The sequence below is a fragment of the Phodopus roborovskii genome, unplaced genomic scaffold, assembly GCF_943737965.1.
Source record: "Phodopus roborovskii unplaced genomic scaffold, PHOROB, whole genome shotgun sequence".
Taxonomy (NCBI): Eukaryota; Metazoa; Chordata; class Mammalia; order Rodentia; family Cricetidae; genus Phodopus; species Phodopus roborovskii.
Window position 1 is genome coordinate 27,820,044 of NW_026126460.1, and position 22,902 is coordinate 27,842,945.

Sequence of the window (22,902 nt, forward strand, 5' to 3'; positions counted from 1 at the left end):
GGAAGAGGAAGGAATGTCCATATGCTTCCACTTCTGCGAGTGATGTCGGTAAATGTCATGTCATCATGTACTCTTAAAATTATTTAAAGTTTTCAATAGCATAAAACCCCCAAATAACCTTGGACCAGAAGTTTGCTGTAGAAAAGCACTGGTCTCAATGACTTGGTTAATGTAGGAGACAGCTGATCAAACACCAAGGGAGGCTCATGCTCACTGTGTAAAAAACAACCATCCTGCAGGCAGACAAGTATGAATGCTGCAGGTTTATCATCAAAGTTTCTCTAATGAACCCCTGCATCTTCCAGTCAAGCGTAATTTTGCTTGATTTGCATTTTTGATAATTTAAAAATAAACATAATGAAAATTTTCTATGAAATGCGTGAATAAAATATATATCAGCATGAAATATCCCTAATGGATATAATGTAGTTTGATTTCATATCCATGGTTTGTGTTCTATATTACCATTCATAATAAAATTGATAAGAATTATCAAGTGGTAGTGGTGCATGCCTTTAACCCCAGAACTTAGGAAGCAGAGACAGGCAGATCTCTATGAGTTGGAGGCCAACTTCGTCTACAGAATGAGTTCTGGAACAGACTACAAAGTTACAGAGAAACCCAGTCTTGAAAAACCAAAAATAGATTAATAAGACTTATTTGAGTTCTTTAGAAGTAATTCCCCTTACACAATTTGATGTTATTGTATAAGTCTACCTTTCTTTCTCCCCTTCACCCTCTCCATTCCTCTCCCTCCTGTAATCTTCAGTTTTCTTTTAGTGACTATGTATTTTTGCCAATCATATTTAATTTCATCATGAAATAATTTTATCAGGGAAAAATGAAATAATTTTATTCCAAATCTAGCACAATAATTTTCTTTATGCCTAGAGGGTAGAGGCTATAGGCATCACAATCCCAACTGTAGCTCCTGGGGAATAATTAATGCCTTCTGACTTTTAAACTAAGAAAAGTCCTTTATGGAAGTAAACAGACACTGCGTTTACTTCCACAAAATGGGCCTCAAAGATGAAGAAATTTTTTTGTATTACTTCTTTTCTGCTGCTGGTGTTTTACCACTCTGTCTTTTGGGATATATAGATGTGTCTGTTTTTCAAAATTTATAGTATGTCGGCAATTTCCCTGGTTAATTGTTTCCTCGAGTCTTTATCCGAGCAGCTGAGGATGGACATTGCACAAGTCACTGAATTAGTGAGCTCCCAATTTCCTCTTCTGGCAGGGCCATACATGTTTGAACCCCTCCCTGTACTGCAAGACACATATGAACTCCTTCTCACCATGGCTTTTGTGATTTCTGAGTTTGTGATTTACAGGCTGTAGTAATGTGGGAGGGCAAATTAGAGTTTACATGACTAAAAATACCATCAGTAATTACGGCCTTGAGAAAAGAGAAAGAGCCAGAGTCACTCAGGAACCAATATATGTTTTGCAAAAGAAGCTCTACTACTCTTCCAAGGGAAAGGGGGGCAGCGGTCTGCTTGTCTAGTTGTCAGACAGAAGTCAGGGGGAGATGCTGTGATTCCATGGGCCACTGGTGTGATGCCTGGCTAAATTAGGAGGGCATGCATATAACAGGGGGAAACATTTTCATTTAAGTGAAACAATAGAGTGTGTGGGAACTTGTTATGATGAGGTCAACTGATACAAATGTCAATATATGCAATAAGTAAATCCATAGCCTTATCATGGAGAAAAGAGATCAACCAACCATCTGAAGATTTGCCAGGATCAAAAGCTCTGAGAGGTTTTGCAAAGGCAGCTCTGTATTCTTCAATCCAAACCACCAATCCAGAGAAGGTGGTGTTTAGCTTCCTAAGTGCTGCCTTTCCTTTAGAAAAGATGGTGGCAAACTTCTCTAAACCGTGTATACAACGCAACAAGATACCTTGCATCAGCAACCTATAGGTTTTCTATTACATTTACTCAGCACCCCTTTCTGACCCTGCCTCTCTATCTCTGTCTCTGTTCTCTCTATTTCTGTCTCTGTTTGTACGTGTGTATGGGGGGAGAGGACAGATGTAGAATGAATGAGGTTGACAGGATTGACGGCTCAATAAAACTCATTTATTTTCTAAGCAAATCATGGGACACATTTAAAGGTTCAGTAGTGTATTTCACTAACTACATTTCCAGAAAACCATGGATAGGAGAGCATCGCATCTTAACTTCCCATTTATTTTTATTTGGTAGGTGTGGTGGTTAGAACGAGCATTCCCCCCATAAATGTGAATAATTACTCCCCTTTTGTTGGAATTGCTTAGGGAGGACTAAGAAGTGTGGGCTTGTTGGAGGAGGTATACCACAGGCATGGGCTTTGAGGCTTCCAAAGTCTCGTGGTACCCTATGCTCTTGATGTCCTGCCTGTAGTTTGAAATGTGAATTCTCAGCTGTTCTTGCTGCCTTTGTTCTGTAATCATGGCCTCTAGAACCATGAGAGACCGATTAAATCTTTTCTTTTATAAGTGCCTTAGTCATGGTCACATCAATAGAAAAGTAACTAAAATATAGTTGACATAGACTAGATGGGATTTCTTGTCCTTTGTAACTAACTGAAAGATCTGGGTTAAGATACCAATGTTGTTACCATGTGGCCTCGGACAAACTTCTAACTTTCATTGCTGCTCATTTATCTACTTAAGATAAACTATTCTAGCGACTTCATGAAGTATTTATAAGAATTTGGTTAGACAATACTAGTAGAAAGACTTCACAGAAGCGGTCATGACTCAAGCAGTTACAGCTGGCAATAGCAGACAATAACTGTTGCAATTTTAAAAAAGCACCTAGAGAGAAAAAGACACCATGTAACAGAATCCAAGCTGAGGGACTTTTATTAAGGGAATAGGGGAGAGGGGAGGGGAGAGACCAGCCTCTGGGGTCAGGAGCAGTGAGAGAGGGGAGAGAGAGAGGGGGGGGAGAGAGAGAGAGAGAGAGAGAGAGAGAGAGAGAGAGAGAGAGAGAGAGAGAGAGAGAGAGAGAGAGAGAGAGGAGAGGAGGGAGAGGAGAGGAGAGGAGAGGAGCGAGGAAGTGGGCAGGGAACATAATGAATGTGCACAGGTGGTGCTGTTAGTAGCAGCAGCTGAGGGTGTATCTTGTCAGAACTCCAAAACCTGGCCAATACAACAGTAACAACAGAAGCATTCTCAGAAATGCACGGGAAACAAAAGAAGAGACTATAGATTTGAAATCATTCAACAGCAACTTCCATAGCTAAGGCAGGTGTGTCCTCTGAGATGTAGCCATGCCTTCCAGTCCTATTCCAGTAATTTGTTTTCTGGGAGGCCTATACCTGCACAAAGCTCTTTGGTCCAGGAAATAAGTTCAGTGCTTCTGTCATTATTATTGGCAAATCTTTTTTATCACTGGAAAAGAAAGAGACCAGTAGCTGTGCTCTACTGTGTCAAGTCAATCATTTAACATATTTTTAAGCTATAGAAAAACAATGGGAAGTCTGGAAACCTTAATCAATGGTGTTCACTGAGCAGATCTTTCAAATGCAGCAGCAGCAGCCAGGAAGCCACCCCTCTATCTTGCCTCTAAAAGTCCATGCATGGTGTTACAGGCAGTGCATAATAATTGCTTCATTGCATTGAGAAACTCTAAATGTTAATACAGCTAATAGTGGTCATGCCATTCATGACACACTATGCTTTAGAAAAAAAAGAGAGAAAGAGACAAGTGAAAAGAATTGATTGTAATGATGTACACATAAAATCCAGAACTGGAGAGGCTGAGGCAGGGGATTGATTTCCAGGTCAGGTTGGGTGACATTGTGAGATCTGATAGCATAAAAACAAAATGACAACTATGAAAAGAGTCAAAGCAAAAATCACTTCACAGTTGATTTCAAGTGAGCTTTGAGCCTGCATACATTTTCACCATAATTATCAAACTGGCCTCAGGCTCTGAAAACACATTCTGTTGGATGACCTAAGAGGAGAAACTGCATCAGGTTGTATTTTGGCTTACTTAACAGCAACTGTTAAATCAATTAACTTCATATTTTAATGTATTAAAAACAAATATTGTTGTGAAATGATTTTATTGTCTTGCTTTGCATTCAAACAAATGATGTGATTTGAATTTTCCTGCAAAGAAGGAATCTATTATTTATGCCTGGTCTGGTGTGGCCTATGAATCTTTCCTTTTATCAATTGCTTAAATGCTCACCACTGCTTAATTTTGCAAAACACTTTCTTAACCTAAAAACACAAGTGAACTTTCTGCTTGGATGCTGAGCTCCTTGTTGGTATACTGGTGCATGAAGAGGGCTCAGTTCTTTTCTTTATAAAAATGCTTTAAATAAAAGTGGTCTTTGCTGTGTGGAGAGTGAGAAGTTTGGATTGGACAGCAAAGAGGCATCTTCTCAGACAAACTGACAGAAGAAAAACAGGGAATAAAGTTGAGTAGCTAAGAGCCTATGACATTGATTGACAAATTCTCCTTGACATTGCCAAGGTAAGCTGAAAATAAATCCTGATATAGTTTTCTTCTTAGGTCATCCAACAGAATGTGTCACAGGGCTCCAGGACAGCAGCAATCTGCTGAGTTAACAGAACCTATACTGAAGGCCCAGGTTAAAAAACAAATCAATACAGGTGTATATATATAGCAGAAATACTGTTTTCACTAATTAAGCATAGCCTCACCCTCCTTCAATACTACACTGCCAAGAACAATGAATAAGCTTTTGTAAAGAGTTCTAAAATTGGAAAGATATGTTGAGCTCATACATTGCCAGCCACTTTGGATAAAAACTTCAGTGAAATTTCATATATATATATATGCATTATTTTCTGGTTGTTTAAAGAATACAAAAATGTTCTGGTTGTTCAAAGAATACAAGCCTCAGTTTTCTTGTAGTTCAAGGGCGCGATCATATTGAAATAAAGGAATGGCAAACATATTGTGGCCTCTTGTATACTTAGTGAGATGAAGAATGAGTCAGCTTTGGGTACTCAATGCCTACCATGCCCTACCATGCCTTTAACCTCTATGCATCTTCAGATGAACACGGCATTACACGCCCATGCACACAGTACCAAAGAGCACCTTTTTATGGTTCATTTTGTGAGCTTATTTTGAAACTACACCCTTTACAGGCAAGCAGTCATTTAAGCAGTCAGTACTATACAGCGTCTTTTAGTGGACGCTTTGGATACCATATGGCACCTGTTAAATGTCTTCAGAATACAATTAACACAAGCATGTTCTGAAGTTGAACTCCACATTTTAGAAACTCCAACTTTGTTTTTTTGTTTTTGTTTCCTGTGAAAATAGCAGCACTCTTCACAGTTGCTGAATTAAGAGAAAAATTAGATGCTATTTCTCAGACACACTAAATGCTTTAGTCATGAAGCAATCTCAACAGCTCCCTCAACACAGCTGAATAGCAAAGGTTAGAAAGCTGCTATTAACTAAAGGCACGGAACTGCTGACTATTAATTATAAACCCTTCTAAGTCACAAAGTCTACCTGCAAGGGCCAGGCAGGTCACATGGAGTGGAACAAGCTGAGCTGACAATATGAGAAAGTACTAAGTTTTAAGTCAGTTAGGGGAGTTCCTGAAGTTCTGAGGACCAGATCTCTCATAACTTAAGAAAAGTTAGCACACACATGCAAGCATGCACGCACACACGCACGCACACCCTCACTCCATATTTCCACTGTTCTCTCGGGAGCTTGTGAACCTCACAGTAAGCAGTGTTAGCTGAGATGCAATTGATCTTCCTGGATTAAGCTGGCTCAGGGATGGTTTGCATGTCCACTACAGGGTTTGGATGCTGCACAGAGACCTTTTAATTGTTTTGGTTTTTTTTTTTTTGTTTGTTTGTTTTGTTTTGTTTTTGATCAGCAGTGATGTCCATTTGTGGGCTTTTAAAGACAATAGCAATTTTGAAGGAGTAAGATATTCAAGTAATTGAATAACCTGCTTTCAGTTCCCAGTAAAAGGAAAGTTCAGGAAATTGCCGTTTGTTTTTCAGGAATTAATGTGAAAACATGAATGTGAAATGTTTCTCCCTACCTGACAGAGTAATTCTTAAAAGCTGAAATGATTGTTTTGTTTGAATGTAGCCAATGTACTGGACTCAAAAGAGTCAGTGGCAGTTTATACAACAGCAAGTAGGCACCAAGATAGTCCAGGCTGTGGAAAAAAAATATTTGATTGATAGTAGGCATTCTAATGAAACTGGCATCAGGGAAGTAAATGGGCATAGGGCTACTTGAGTAAATGTGATAGGAAGATGCAGAGGGTTTTCAATAAGATACTTGGGTATAAACACATCTAGTTGACACATTTTGATTTTTTTTAGATTATTCTTTCTTGATTGAGTCTTCATGAAGGATGCTATTTACTTTCTATGGCCATGGCTTCAATAGGAATACATATGCATATGATTTACATGTGTAGATGTAATACAAATATAAATGGATAAAGAAGTAAAGTGGGATGTTCACTTTCATCTATTGTTCAGGTTAGGTAAGACTTTTCTATAGCATCCTCTGGAAGTGAGAGTATTTAGAAGAGGTGGTCTGGATGAAGACAGGTACCAATTTGGATAAGCCAAATGGAGTGACAAGAAAGGGAATCTTGGTAATTAATTGGTCCCAGACACAGAACTTTTATTGAGCTTGAAAGCATTTGTTAGGTTGTGGAGTAGCACATGATGAAATGACATAAGTCAGACACTGTAGTCCCACCAGCTGATCTTAACCCAACACACAATAGCTAGGCTCTGTTTTGGTTATACAGTGTTGAATGAAAATTATAGGCCTGGAAAATATTTTAAAATTTAATATCTTATATAGGAACAAAAATGAACAATATTTCTGACTCCTTTTGAAAAGCTGAAGGTCTCACATTGCTACTTGAAGACATGACACATCATCATGGTTGCTCACTGTAGGTCCTACAGGCAAGTAGGGCAGGAAGTAGCCTCGTTTCCAGTAGCAGTAGGTTTATTAGATAGTAAGATTAGAGTGCTTTCTTTCTTATGGCTTTAAGAATACTATCATATAAATGTATGGTATCTGGTAAATGACAGCAGATGAGTAATAAAACATCATATCGCCATCTAGAAATATATAGAAATTGTGATGTCCCAGTGACACTGGATCCTATTTGTGACAAAGGCAACAGCGATGGTTTAATCTTTAATTTCCACCTATACTTTACACTGGTCTTGACAGTTTCATGACTCTTTCCTTTGGCTTCCTCCCTTGGGTTCAGGTGGCTTTTGATACAGTGATAGGTAGCCTAGATTTACTGGAGATGAGTGGTCTGTGTTTTATTTCTCCACTTATGGTAGTTTGGTGGACAATGTGGAGTTAAAACACAGATTTGGATGAATCACCTCATGTGTGTTTTAAATCTTCAGGAAATTTGGACAAATGCCTCCCAACAAGATGTAATTTGGGGTGCTGCCCCATCTACTCACTTCCCATCTTTCACCACATCTAGAGGAGACTCTAAGGTCCAGTGTTAGTTTTGTTTGTTACAACTTGGAAATGTGTTACTTCTGGGACCTAATGAGTAGAGACCAGTGAAGATACTAAATATGCTACCATGCACAGGATAGCCATTGGGAACTAAGAATGATCCACTGCCCCAATGTTTAAATAATACCAGAGGTAAAAGATCTTAGTTTATAGGACATTATCCATGGATGTCCATGAAACTTACTCTAGTGGGCTGGCTGACTCAGACTCTCTATTTAATGACTATATTAAAACCAAGCAGAAGGTGTATCTTAACTGGGATTCTCTTTCACTCTATTCAACTACTGAAAATGCTTCTGGAAAGTATATAAAATGCTTTCAGATGGTTCAGTTGAAACCTGTGGGCATCACACACATCATGGATCAGTGAGTAGACAGGTGTCTCTGATCTATAAGAAAATATGGTAACTAATATTGAAGGACAGAAATCCTGCTTCTATATTTAGTATGTTTTCATTCCTTCATTAACCTCTACAACAAACCTGTGTCATTGTCACAGAATTGGTAACTAATACTCCTGGGAACATCAATCACAAAAGAGATACCCTTCAGTGCTCATTAGCTAGATCACTTCCCTTTATTTGTGTTTTTCAAACTTCAGTATATAAGATTTAAAAAAAAAATCAACTACTCATTCTCACCTTTCCCCCTAGGATATCAGAATAATTGAATAGAAAAGACAGGTTGATACAAACAAACAATTCTAAAAAGAACTAGAAAATTATGTGTAATCGCACCCTTCAGGTGTTGGAGGTATTTTAATGAGAGTAATTATTTATTGTTACTGACTTTTCTTGATTGATAGGCTTTTTCCTCAGAGGAAAATTACCATAATGGAATGAGGTGTTGAACATTTGAAACATGTCTCTATTTTGAGCTATTTTAATAATCTGTTCTGTCAAAATGAATTAAAAATAGTTGATAAATGATGTAAACACTCTGGCTTTATAAGCACACCCAGATCTACTCATCTAACCCCATTTTTAGTGGCAAAATGTTGAGATTTGTAAAATACTTTATGCATTAAATTCAGGCTTGCAAACTAAAGTAATAATCCTTTGCTAGTCTAAGACCCTCCGGCATACAGATCATCAGCCATGAATGTATTCTGAGATTCCAGACTCCTTTCAAATTGCCCCTTTCTCTTTATACTATTCCCTAGCTTCATGGATCTCTGTCCTCCAAAGTCCTTTGATGAATGAGGTTTAAATCTCGGCCTCTATTTCCAATCTTGCCAAGAGACCCAGTTTCTAAATCCAGATGCCTATCATCTCTACCTGAAGGAGTATATGATATTCAACCATCCTCCACCTTTCAATATCTATTCTCCCTTTCTCCCTCCTTGTTTCCTACTATAGTAAATGACTATCAGTGGCCCAGGAGCTCAAACCATAAAATAACAGTGTAATGATTCTTGACATACAATTTTATAGCTTTATTTATTTTCTACTCTTGTGTTTTCCTTGCATTAATTTGTTGTGTTTAATTTATTGCTTTTGCATCCATTTATTTAAGGCATGTAGCACAGCACATTTTAGAAAGCACATGCATATTTGAATCATTAGGATAATAGAATAAATGAACATTTCTCTCATCTCAACTAGTTAGCCACCTATCTTTTCCCTGGCTGGAATAAATACAATCTATACATCTACTGAGAATCTAAGGTAAAATACACTATTATTAACTGTGCACTTCCTAGTGTACACTGAATATTTATACTTGCTTGTCCAACACAGTTTACAACCTACTTTTAATATACAATTACATAGGGACTCCTTATTCCCAAGTGCTTAAATAGTCTTTCAAAGCCTGGTTCATGAATATGTTTCACAATGAAGTGGTTTTCCTAACTCAGTGACTTCTGGCAGCCTAATCATGTTTAGTGGCTACTTGTTTCTTTAAGAGTCAAAATGCTTCTTCTGGGAATTTTGAATTTCCTGATGGGGCAGATTCATAGGGTGAGGCCAGGCCACTCAGACAGATCATAGAATTTGCGTTCCACTTCAACAGGCGTCATCTCATTTTATCTATTCTGGGAGATGTATTGGGCAGCAAGCCTTCTAGGAGGGTCTTTTCTTCTGGACTCATTGAAGGGTTTGAGTATTAAAACCCCTGGAAATCTGTCAGATGGAAAGAAGGAAGAAGAATGCGGCTTGAAAAAAAGAAACCCCTATGGGTGAAGACTGACCTTGCTCTCATCCTCTGCTTTCCAGGAGGCTACCAGCTGAGGCTACCCGCTAGGCAGAGCAAGAGTCTTCCTAAGGCCAACATCTCTACTTCAACGGGGAGGGTTTTGTTGTACTCTGTCATCCTTCACCAACATTGGACCATTTATGCTTCTTGGAAGGTGGTGGTGTTTAGCTTTTCTTTTCTTTAGCAACAAAGGAATGCTGTTGTGCAGAGGAGCTGCACTAGGCTGTGCCAGTGTCTTTTCCTCCTTGGGTCTAAGCACCTGACAAAATAGCTTTAAGGGTCAGAAAGATTGACTTCTGTCTTAGAGTTTCAGGAGAAGTGGCCACTTGACATCGTTGCTTTTAGATGAAGGCTCAGTAGGCAAGTAGGCAGGGGAAATAAGGATGTGTGTGTGTGTGTGTGTGTGTGTGTGTGTGTGTGTGTGTGTGTGTAGAGGAGGGGTGAAGAGAGAGAGGAGGGAAGTAAGAAGGGGAGGAATAGGGAGAAAAGAAAAAAGGGAGAGGAGATAAGGAAGAGGGAGAGAAGAAAAAACAAAGAGGAGGAAGGGAGAGAAGGGAAGGAGACAAGTGGGAGAAGGAGAGGGGAGACGAGGGAGAGGGAGAAGGAGGAGGAGAAGAAGGAGGAGAAGGAGAACAGATAGGAGGAGAACAGATAGGAGGAGACACTAAATATGCCCTTTAGGCTATATCACCAGTGATCTTTCAAACAGGCCCCATCTCCTAATGTTTCTACCACCGGCTAAGAGCACCACCCCTTTGGGTGAGCCATTGGGAGGCTTTCTACATTCAAAGTGTAACAGAACTGTAACAGACACAATATTAATCCTGCTTTTAAATCTTCATGCTCCACACAAAGAAGAGAGGAATAAAGGACCCAGTATTTGAAACTCATCCTAAAACAGGTCATGACTCATACACTACTAGTCATATAAAAAAACTTCATGCAGAAAATGGCAAACCACAAGTTAGTAACATTTGAGGAAATGGGGAACTGGTGTCTCATTTTTGCCTTGTATCTATCAGTCTAAAATTAACAAATAATTAACAAAAAGTAATAAAAATAAAATTAACAAATAACTTACCATTTAAAGAAAGAAGCTAAAACATGCCTACAAACATCCCCCACAGTTCTGTAATTACATATTTCTTTGAGCGTCCTAGTCTTGATCTTTCAAAAACATTACACATGAGGTATTTAGCTTGCAACAGTTTTCGATTCTCATGAGAGAGTATGAATATATCTAGAGAAATGATATACCTTATATTCTCGGTAGATGTATAGATTGTAGTTACTTCAGTCAGGGAGGAGATAGGTGCTCTGTTTGAGTTCCTGTCCTGACCTCTCTCAATGATGAACAGTGATGAGGAAGCTTAACCCAAAGAAACCCTTTCCTCCCCAAGTTGCTTTGGTCATAGCATATCATCACAGCAGTAGAAACTCTAACTAAGACAAACCAGGAATGGAAACAACATAAATGACCAAGATAATTCTGTGGATACATTAAGGCAATTCTTTAAAATTTAAAAATAAAAATTTTAGTATATAGCAAAATCCAATAAAGACTCATTTAGCTTTGAATTAAAAATAGCAAAAATAATGAAATGTCTAATTCCTATCAGTAGTTTTAAATACCTCTGCTATGATAGTGTCATGGCTATTGAGTTTTGGAGGTGGGCTTCCAATTCCATTGTCCTAATTTCATTTCTTTTAAATAATCAGGTTACTGAAATTAACCCCCCCATAAAAAAGAAAAAATGAAAAGAAAGAAAACAAAAAACTAAAACCCCAAAAGCTGGTGTATATTTTTTTTGAATGGCAATTGGGAAAAGGAATGAAATGACATTGCATGATGTATGAAGCTCTGTTTAGGAAACACAGAATTTTTATCTGTATTTCCAAAGGATTTTGCCTTTGGAAAAGTTAGCAATCACCTCAAGATGCTTTCCAGCCAGTGACTCCTGTTTGGGAGGAGAGGGACTGTCACGTTTCTGACCACTTCTCACTGTTCTTCACTAAGACTAGTCTGGTTAGCCTAACTCATCAACTTTACACAACTTTTGAGTCATTTCAGTTAACAACTTGCCTAGATCAGGCTGATCTACAGGCACATCTATGGAGGCGTTGTTTTGATAGTTGATTGCTGCAAGAGAGCTGAGCCTAGAGTAGGTGGCATCATTTTTAGGCAGGTAGTTTGGGCTGTATTAGTTAGTGAGCATCATTCCTCCATGGTTTCTGTTTCCAATTTCCTACCTTGACTTCTGACCATGACTTCCCTCAAAGATGAGCTGTAACCTCAATGTGTAAGCTGAAATGAATGATTTGGGTCATGATACTTGTCACAGCAACAGAATGGGAATGGTAATAGAGTCTTCATGTTAGCTGTAGGAAATATAAGCCTGCTTCCTGAAGAAATAAACCTTATGGATTGTTTTTGGAAACAAAATATATATTGATATGTGGACACAGTATCCCAGTAATTTCCAAGCCTGAGGCTCATTTTCAAAACAAAATAAAAAACAAAACACAAACAAACAAAAAATTCAAGTGGCACCAAGCCAATCTACTCTCTCTATAAAATTAGCTACTAATTGGAGTACAGAAGCAATAGTCAAAAGAGCAGTTCACTTAGTATTGGGCCTTTCAGAATAACAGAAAGATGATAGAACAATAAACAGCATCCCTACAGATTCCTTAGGGGATCTGCTGTGATTATCTGTAAATACTTTAAGACTAGGAAAATTTCATAATGCTGATTTTTTAAATTAAACTTTAATGAAGGGATTATTTTCAACCATACTATTTTTATCTTCTTTTAAATTATACCTTTTTTTTCCCAACCAGGGAGGTATCTGAGACAGGATATCATTCTGCAATATTGGCTTGTTGGTAACCAGCAGACCAGATTGGCTATCAGCACTTGATAATCCTCCTGTTTCAACTATCTGAGTTCTGGGATTACAGGCATTAACGCAGTGCTTGCTCCAATTTACATTGCACTTTCATGGAGTTGGGAGAAAATTAACTTTTATCCTTTGTTTGATAAGGTTTTTGTAATATAGTACGAACAACCCTGAAGTCATGTTCTTCCTGCATTGATTCCTCAGTGGCTGGGAGTACAGGTCTTTTCCACCTGCCACACTGAGAGACGGTTTTCAAAAAAGAATTTAATACTTTTTCTTGATTGCTTGTTTCCATCACGTGGTTGTTTTGCCAGAAGTTACCTCTCCTGGCCCAGTATCTCCATAGTTTATCCTAGTTCACCTGTAGATATGGGGTTCTGTCAGAATTAAGGAGCCCTGGTCTCTCACTGTTCTGCTCCCTGCCTTAGAAACCTCACCATGCTAAAAGAGAAAGAATTTGGGATTAAGAAAAAGTGACTATAGGATACATTAGCTAAAGAGACTGGATTTCTATAGTTATCATGAAATTTAGTTTTAGTTCATAGACATGGATAATTCTTAGTGTTTATATTAGTTTCCGTCATTACAAATGACAGGGCAGCATCAGGAACAAATACTCTAATGTGTCTTTACTTCTGTTTTGTTTCCCCATTTAGAAACTGTAGGAAGAACCATGATAGCAGGATGAATCAATTTAACCTTATTGGTGTCATCTAACACCAGAAAGGAACAAAGAAGAAAAAAAGTCCTATATTTTAAATCCAGTTTGATGATGGATATGAGTGTTTGCACACAGAAAGATGCCTTGGCTATGAAAGTTAGTGTTTCAAACCATAGACCCACAATTTCAATCCCAAATAGTGTGTGGAGAAGACATCTGCTCTGAAGTCATTATTTTTTTGTAATCCAACATTCATGCACTTGCCACGTGGAAGATCACAGTATAGGAATTATTTAGATGATAACTTTGGCCAAAGCATAGCTACTGTTACAGGTTCTCTTTTGCTACCTGCAGGGCTATGATTGGATATCCACATCATAAATGCCGTGATTTTTTGTTTGTTTGTTTTTTTTTTTAAACTCCAGGGTTGAATTTGTAAAGTAGGCATTATAATAGAATCATTTGCCACTTATTTTTCTGAAAAAAAATCGACCAGCAACTAATTTTTGGACAAGAGATGAAAGATACTAAATGTTTGGGGCTAAGAAGATGGCTCAGTCAGTAATATGACAGCCTTGAAATCACGAAGATATAAAAACCTGAGTTTGGACCCCTGACACTAACATAAAAGTGGGTATGGTTGTGCACATCTGTAACCCCAGCACTGGGGAAAGGGCAAGGTGGAGAGGGATGAGGCATGTGGACTCTCAGGAGTTCACTGGCCAGTCAGTCTAGCCAACCAGTGAGTACTGGGCTCAGTTAGAGGCCCTTTCTCCAAAGTTAATATGGAGAGCAATAGTGGAAGGCATGGGATGTCTCATGTTGTTATCTGGCTTCTACCTGCACATGCAAAGATCTAAACCACATACACACACGCACACACTTGCACACACACACACACACATACGTACACACATACAGATACACACACTACATAGAACACACATGCACCACACAGTGAGATACATTCACCATATAGACACACACACACAGTTACACACATATACAGATATACTACATACCCAGAACACACACACACACACACCACAGACTCAGACACCATAGACACGGGACACATACACAGTTATAGGCAAACACCCCCACACACACACACTATACTACACAGACACTGTACAACACATACACAGATACACACACAACACACATACACAGACACACATAGATATGTACACACCACACACCCCATACTCATAAATACCACATGCAGAACACACACAAACAACACACATAACACATAGACACACGTATAGCACACACACACACACAGACACACATAGACACCATACACACCATACACTTATACTAAAAGTTTTTATCCCAAAGAGAGTAACTATTTAAAACCATTTTCCTTATTGCTTTTTATATAATGTATTGTCATTTTTCTTCCAATTCCTCCCTACTTCCCTACCACCACCCAATTTCATGTTCTCCCCTTCTCTTTCTCTATCTTCCTCATGCACAAGCAGAAAATGAAAATCAGAACAAACCTGCAAAAAATAATGAAAACAAAACACCCCCCCCATCGTTGAATTCACTTAATGTTGGCCAGCTACTTGGGCACAGAGCCTGCTGGGAGTGTGGTTGATAAAACTGCTTTGGTCTTTCCCAGTAGGTATCTATTGAAAATAGCTGCTCTGCTCATCCCATCCTATTTTCATCCTTCTGTATATTTTTCTTTTGAAATATATTCCAGGAATAAATCAGAGGGGGTGCTCTCAATTTACTCAGGAGAAATGCATTTCTGCCCTCTTTGGAAAAACTCCTCAGTCTGTGTACTCATGACCCCATAAGAGCTAGGTGGTTTCCATCACAATGTAGGATATAGGTCTTAGGAAGGGTCACTCCAAATACCCACAGTGTATACTCACAATCTAAGCCTTAAGAGTGATATAGTCTGTAAGAACACTTCTTGCCTCACAGAGGCTTTTCACATAGTACAGTATAGCTCAGTACATTAAAATTCGTGCCTTTTCATTTCTTAGGTTGAGGAGGATTTCAAATTATAGCTGTAACCCATAAGAATGCTAGAAAATTCTTGCCCAATTTTTGTATCAGAAAACACCTTCTAATAGAAGTTATAAAAACATATTGGAAAGAATCCAAGGAAACTATTCTATTCAGGTTTTATGTTTTTATTCCTGTACTGCCATTCTATTTCTTTCGGAACCTATGCCTGGGTCTTTTTTTTATTTTTGTTTATTTATTATTTGTTTATTTTTGCTTTGCATGGGAGTGATTGCAATAGCTCTTCTATTTAATTGAAGCACCGATGGAGAACTGCCAGCTGTCTATTATTATGCTGCTTGTCCTCATGAGCTACTCACATATTTTCAAAAGGATCCTTTCCCAAACTTGTATAAGAAGTTATTGTATATTGTTAAGTTCCTGTCTTAGGTATCTGCCCGGATGTCCCGCATTATCGGACAGTATCTCCCCACATCGTTCGCGCACTTACCGAAGCACAGTTTTCAGACTCGTCGTCCACAAACCCAATCTGGCAAGGCGTCCTCTGGTTCTGCAACCAGTAGTCCGTGGACTCCAGCAAGCTGTTGCTGCGAAGAACCTGGGGGAACACAGACAAGCCTTCCAGTGCTGCTCAGCAAGGCTTTCTGTCTAAGCAAGCAGCTTTCTGCTGAGAAACCTGTAGGTGTTTTCCCCCACCCCTTTCCTGCAAGCAGCTTGGTAAGGAAAAGAGGAAGGAGAAAGTCTTGGATTACCACAGCCTTAGAAAGTATAAACATTCTGCCATGAGCTGGCTTTATGTTTGTACCTATGCTCCTTTTTGTTCAAATCTAACACCCCAAACAGGAATGTGTGCTTGACTTTTGCGTAATGTGTAACCCGGAAACTACTTTTGGGTGATGCCCACCTGTCAGTGGGCATAGAAGTTTCATTTATAGTTAATGTTCTCTTACAAATTTGAATACTTTTGATTTAAAAAATTCATGTTTTTATTTTCAGTGCATTGCCTATTCTTTATTCCCTTGATTGCATTAGCATAGGTGTGAAATAGGGCACAATTCTAGAATACCTAAGGTACCAGGCTGTTAAAAATATTAATAATTATACAGTTCCATTAGTAAAACCATTTTTTCCATTTAGAAATAGTAAGCCAAAGCAAAAAGAAATTGAACACACATATCAATAAAGCCATATATCACTTATAAATGCAGGTTTTGGCCTTGGGTTTCAAAGCAAAGGTGAAAAGCATTTTTTCAGAGCCAAATATTTTAAAGACACAATTTCTTAAGTAACCAAATGACTCAGTTTGAATATGACTTCCAGTGTTGTTATGGGTCTCTTTTAAGGTGAGTGTCTGTTAAATTGTGATTACAGCCTTCCCTGAAGCAATGTAACTGCCTTGAGCAATTCAGTTAATGCCTGGAAAATAGAATTTAATCACAACAACATATTATCTCTTTTATCCTATAAAAGCAGAAATGTATTAACTTTGTTTTAGAACAGAGTTAATATAAATCCTGAAACTGTCTTCTGTAGTATTTTCCCCCTAGATTTGTGATCTGACTTAGGTACATCTTCCCTTTCTACATTTTTACCTAAGGATGACAAACCTTCATCTTTCTTTTGAAATAATAAAAAAGATAGTTTGTATGTGAGCAGGTGACTGAGTGGTGAGCTTGCTTCTATTTCTGCAGACTAACACTGGCAATGGGACTGACTTCTCACTCCTCTTAGATTCTGCCTATAGTGCCGACACAGATAACATTTGCTGTTTCAATACTCATTATCTCTGGGTATTCAATTGTGTTTCTAGAGACAGTATGACCTGTGCTGGCCCAGAGAATTGAATGCAGAAGCACTAAGGAGAACCAGTTGTCTCTTAAGTCAGAAGTTGAAGTGATTTGCAAACATTCAAAATAAACACATATTCTCCTCATCCAAAAGTTTTTTTATGTTTTGGAAATCATATGGTTTAATTAATAAATATGTTATCAAGTGCTTAACATTTTATAAATAAGCATGTTAAACCTATGGAAGCAGGGGCTAGAAAAATAGTTCTGTGGGAAAATGCTGGGCATGAGGACCATCCCCAGAACCCATACAGAAAAGCCAGGCTATCTCAAAGGAAGGGGAGATGGCACCAAAGGAATGATGCTTGGAGTTATATTCTGGCCTCTATGTATATATGTCTGTGGGGACCTGCACACATATGGGTACACACATGGGTGTAACACATACACACATCTCAAGGAAACAAAACAAAGTACAATGAAAACTCTGAAATAAATAGACAAAATAAATCTAAACTATTGTATATGCCAAAAGGAATTTTAAGTTCTTTTAATCACATTTTTAAAATATTTATTTTAAAAAATCAGGAATGTAGATTAACTTACTTAAAGCAGAAAGGGGCCTCTAAATCCCCAAATATTGCCATTCCTTTTCATTTCCAGACAGAATAGAGTTTGCAAATCATTTTTGAGTGGGAGTTTGGCCACTAACAGCAGGCCAAGTGGGGCCAAGTGATGTAATCTATGCTTTTCAGCTTCCTTACCTATGAGAAGGGATCAAAAAGCACGAGGGTTGACTGAGGAGCTGTGGTGGGAAGAGGGAGGAGTCCATTGAAGAGCTGTGCTGGGAGCAAGGTGGGACCCACTGGGGAGCTGTGGTGCTGGGAGCTGGGAGATGGTTGCTGAGGAGCTGTGATGGGAGCAGTGAGGGGTTCACTGAGGCGCTGTATGTGAGCCATTCAAGAGGTGGGTTATTTTCTCAGAACATGGTTTTGTTACGATTTGAAGGGAACTATAAACAGTGATAGAAATTTGGAAGATATTTCCCTAAAATTAGGAAAATGAAATAACTTCAGATGTATGAAGGCAAGTTTTCTTTCATAAATATTCTGGACCGAGGTGTAATTTGTGAACTTTGTAGGATTGGTAGTGACAGCCAATATTTCTGGCAGGGTTAGAAAATTCTGAAACTGAAGTTATTAAAATTCACCTAATAATTGTTGTAATGTTACTATTTCATAGACAAAGGTTTTCACAGAATTTATGATTTTTTTTAACAATAAGGTCTTAGAGGCTCAGATGGTTTGGGGGTTTAGGGTTTGGCTCTGCATGGTTCGGATTTGGCCTTGATTTAGTCTGGAGGGCACCAAGGTCTGTTTTTCAATTCCCCAAACATAGCTGTATTCCACACCTCCCAAATGGTCCGATCTGAAGTCCTTCTGAAACATCTCCTACTGTCCAATTTTTCTAAGTAAAAGTGCATTTTATGTACTTTCATTTAAGTTCAGGTTTGCCTTGTTAAAATTCCTGGGTAATATTTTTCTTTAAGAAGGAGAAACTTTTGTGGTGTAAATGATATAACTGAATTAATCCACTTAGTGATAACATGCTATTATAATTTCTCATAGGAAGCATGGTTTTAAAGCCTACTCGAGCTATCATTAGAAAACTGATACCACGTGCTTGCTCCTGGCCTTTCTTTGATCTTCTGGATTTGCAAGGTTATCAGTGAAACAAAAAAAAAAAAAACTTATTAATTCTGCATCCTAGGAACATTAGAGCTTAAACTACAGGCATCAGATGAACACAGAAGCTAATCCTACTTTATAAAGCAGTTCAATAAACCTAATCGGAATCAACTCTTCATCGTTTCAGGGCTCATTCTTCAAAAACTATGGTATGGACAGATTCTGACTCACAAAAGGCATATAATCTTGTGGTCCTTGCAAAATGTTTCGATTGTCACATCAGCATTTGACTGATCTTTCGACTAGATGAGCTTGAGGAGTAAAGGAGTAGTTGAATTGCAATTCATTTGGTCCTTTCAGGGTATGCAAAGTTGACACACTTTCTTAATGGTGGTTAGGGAGTGACAAAAGTCAGCCTGCTACTTGGCCACATGCCAGCTGAGGAAGCAGCTTTCTGATGCAAAGCGAGCCAGCCTGTTACTTGTGTTTAGTAATTTCTTCTTTTTTTTCCCTCCGTTTTTGTGTATGTATGTGTATCTGTTTGTGTGTGCATTTTTACATGTGTGTTGGCATGCCTGTGTATGTACCTGTGCACATGGTGCACATAAATATGGAGGTCCAAGACTGATGTCAGGGATCATTCTTGATTGTCCTTTCATTCTTCATTGATTAGGATCTCTTAATCAAACCCAGATGTCACCAATGAGGCTCATCTCTCTAGCCAAGTTTTCTGCGGATGGTATATCTCTGTCTTCTGAAGCTGGAATTACAGAATGTCCTATACTCCTTCCATTTACACAGATGCTAGGGATCTACACTGCAGTCTTTATTCTTGTGAGCCAAACATTTTAATCACTGAACCATTTGCCCAGCCTGATTAGAATTACTTATACTATACTGTGAACTTCGAGATAAAACTCCTCATGTATTATTTGAATTAAAGCTCTAGACTTGTGGGGTACAGTGTGAAAGCTAACATATATATATATATATATATATATATATATATATATATATATGAGACAGTTCCTGCCATATAAAAGTACCCAACCAACCATAGCCATCTTTTAAAAGTTATTATTCTCTTTTTCCTTGATCACAGAGGCCAAAATTTTGTTTAGCATAAAGCAGCAGCATTACAGCCATTCTAGGAGATATCAAGGCCTTGACTCAAGCTGTAGTCTTTCTATGTTAGTGATATCTCCTGAACCTCACATTTGGGTCATCTATTCTAATGTAAGGATTTGCAGTCTGGGTGATTCAAAAGTTCTGTGCCAGTTCTGATTCTCTGTCAGCTAACTCTTATGTCCTCCTAGCTTCTAGTCCCAGTTAAACTGGGTAAAACAAATATATCAGACTATCTCAGGTAAGCACCACCCTTGTACACAGCATCATGTAGTATTCCCTTTCACGCTCCTAACTCCTTTCCCATTTATTTTAGTAGTTCAACAAGATGGTGGTGGTGCACACCTTTAATTCCAACAGAGGCAGAGGCAATGGTAGAGGCAGAGGAATCTCTGAGTTTGAGGCAAGCCTGATCAGCAAAGGGAGTTCTAAGATACCCAGGGCTACACAAAGAAACCTTGTCTTTAAAAAAGGAAAGAAAAGGAAGAGGCAGCTGGAGAGGTGATTTGGAGGCTGAGTACCTGCTGCTCTTTCATAGGACCTGAGTTCATTTTCCAGCACCCATTTTGAGTGGCTCACATGGTAACTACAGTTCTAGGGAACACAACACCCACCTCTGACCTCTATAGGAACCTACATATACATACTGCACATGTACAATCACACACACACACACACACACACACACACACAATGTGAGAATGTTTTTCAAAGAGTCTGATTAAAGAACAAGGAAAGAAAACAAAGATGATAGCTTCAGTGAGTTACCTATTATAGTGTGTTAAGCAATTTTAAAATATCTTTTTGTCTAATGGTTTGGACAAAGGACTAGAAGGAGTGTTTGAAAAAAAATATGTTCTTGAACATTTAATATTTTTGAAGCTTATGAATATAGCTTCCTGCTGAGGGAGTCATTTTGAGTGGGAAAAGAGAGACGCTCCCCAGGTTCTCCATGGCTCATTTAGTTATCTGCTATTTTTAGTTCCCGGCTTGCTTATTTCAGATGGAGTGCTAATAATGAACGTGCTGTGTGCTGTGCATTCTCAAGTTGGAAGTTGTAATGGTGCAATTCGCCTGAAAATTTCAAGAGTGTCCTCAATAAGGAAGAAAGATCCGTCTGTCCATGGTTCAGCCACTTTTATTTCAACAGACAGCTCCAAGATATCGCAGTTTTGGTACAAGGCAGATGATGGGAGATGTCATTATGTATATATGTTTCTCATACTGGTTAATAATAAAGCACTGTTGGCCAATAGGAAAGGAAGATAGGAGGGACTAGGAGACAAGGAGGAAAGAGGAAGTAGTAAGGAGGAGTCAAGATGGAGAGTCTGGAGAGAGCTGGACGCCAGCCACCTTCCCGGTAAGAGAAGGCCATGTGAAAATACATAGATCAGCAGAAATGGGTTAATACTTAAGAAAGAGCTAGCCAATAAGAAACTAGTACCTGGCCAACAGTATAATATCAAATACAGAGTCTCTGTTTGTTAATTGGGGCTGGTGCGGCGGTGGGACAAGACCAGCAGCGGCAGGTGGAAAAATCCATACTCGTTACAGGCAGATAAGAAAGAATTGGCTCTTACAAGTTAAACTCAGTCCTATTGCTGCAGAACAAGGCCTGCCTTTTTGATTAGTGACTTAGATTGGAGAATATGCTCACTTTGAGCTGAAGGAGAGACAGAAAGCTCTTCCTCCTCATCTCACACACTTATTGAATATGTTTAGAGAAAATGATGGACTTCCTTTCTCCAGTAAGCCAAGACCACGTGGAAATACTTAGATTAATAGAAATGGGTTAATATTTAAGACAGAGCTAGCCAATAAGAAATGCTAGTAACAGGCCAACAGCTTTATATGAAACACAGTGTCTCTGTGTATTATTTGGGGCTGACACAGCTCTGGGACCAGGCTGTCATGAAAACTACTTGTAACAGACTTCTGTGGCTTAGTCATTGTGTTACTCCAGGATAAAAATGCCACTTGAGAATGTTGTTCCAGGGACCAAATAGGATGTTTGCAAAACCATGACCACCTAACAGATTTAGCTACCTGATCGATGCCTGCTTCCTATCCATAGAGGAAGGCCATGGAATTCAGAGGTTATGTGCTCCATCTTGGCACTTTAGTTATATTTCCAGTGTCTGCCAAGCTCTCTTCCTTCATTTGTGATTTCTTCTTTCTCTACTCTCTCCAGCTGGCTGTTGGTTAGCAAATGTTAATTCTTTTGGGGGAAATGATGATGATGAAAAAACCCAACATGGAGTCATACACTGCATTCTCAACACTAGGAACAGGGAGGGAAGATGATCAGAAGGGCAAGGCAAAACTATTCAAGGTGAGACTGTGTGGGAAAAAAACAAAAATATATGCACAAAAATCCAACTATGTCTTTGCAAAATACTCCCAGGAATGTGATAAAGAGAAGCTGCTTTGGCTAATGGCAATCCCAGTCAAATATTCCAAGAACAACGTGGTCAGTTTTGTCTTGGGTTAAGAGACATCAAAAGCCTTATCATTTGATGAGTGTGTTGGAAGGTGAATTTGAGTTGTCTAGAGATACTAGGGAATCTGGAAGGACTGCCTCTTCAGACTAGCTTTCCATCCTTTGTTCACTAGTATCCATTTCTCGAATATTGCTCCTTTCTCTTTCATCAACCATCCTCTTTGTAGACCTCAGGGCCTCACAGGGCTTTATCCCCTGAAGGAATGACAAGCTCATATCTCTTGCTTCAGCTTTGACCTTGCCCAGGAGCCTGCCTATGACATTTCTAATGGTACATTGTTACACTTGGATCTGCTGTGATCATCTTGGACTTTTTGTGTTTAAATACAAACTCCCTCCTTCCCCAACTGAATCTCTAAAAGGAAATTCAGGTCCTGATCCAGAAGTGATGGTAACTCTCCCAGTTATGTTGGCTTGTTATTTCTGTGCCAGCTGAAACACCACTTTGCCTATTTCTATTTCCCACTTTCTTCTCAACCAAGTTTGTTTTTAATCTCATACATTAAACATCAGCAAAGCTTTTAATGTGCATGTTATG

The 22,902-nt window shown here is 38.7% G+C and overlaps 1 protein-coding gene across 1 annotated transcript in view; it reads right to left on the bottom strand.

Moving 5' to 3' along the window:
- Sphkap (SPHK1 interactor, AKAP domain containing) overlaps nt 1-22,902 on the bottom strand; it is a 93,382-nt gene that overhangs the window by 57,445 nt on the left and 13,035 nt on the right. Inside the window, exon 2 of the mRNA XM_051190603.1 lies at nt 15,755-15,862. Coding sequence (XP_051046560.1) covers nt 15,755-15,862 — 108 coding nt within the window. The remainder of the gene's footprint in view (nt 1-15,754; nt 15,863-22,902) is intronic.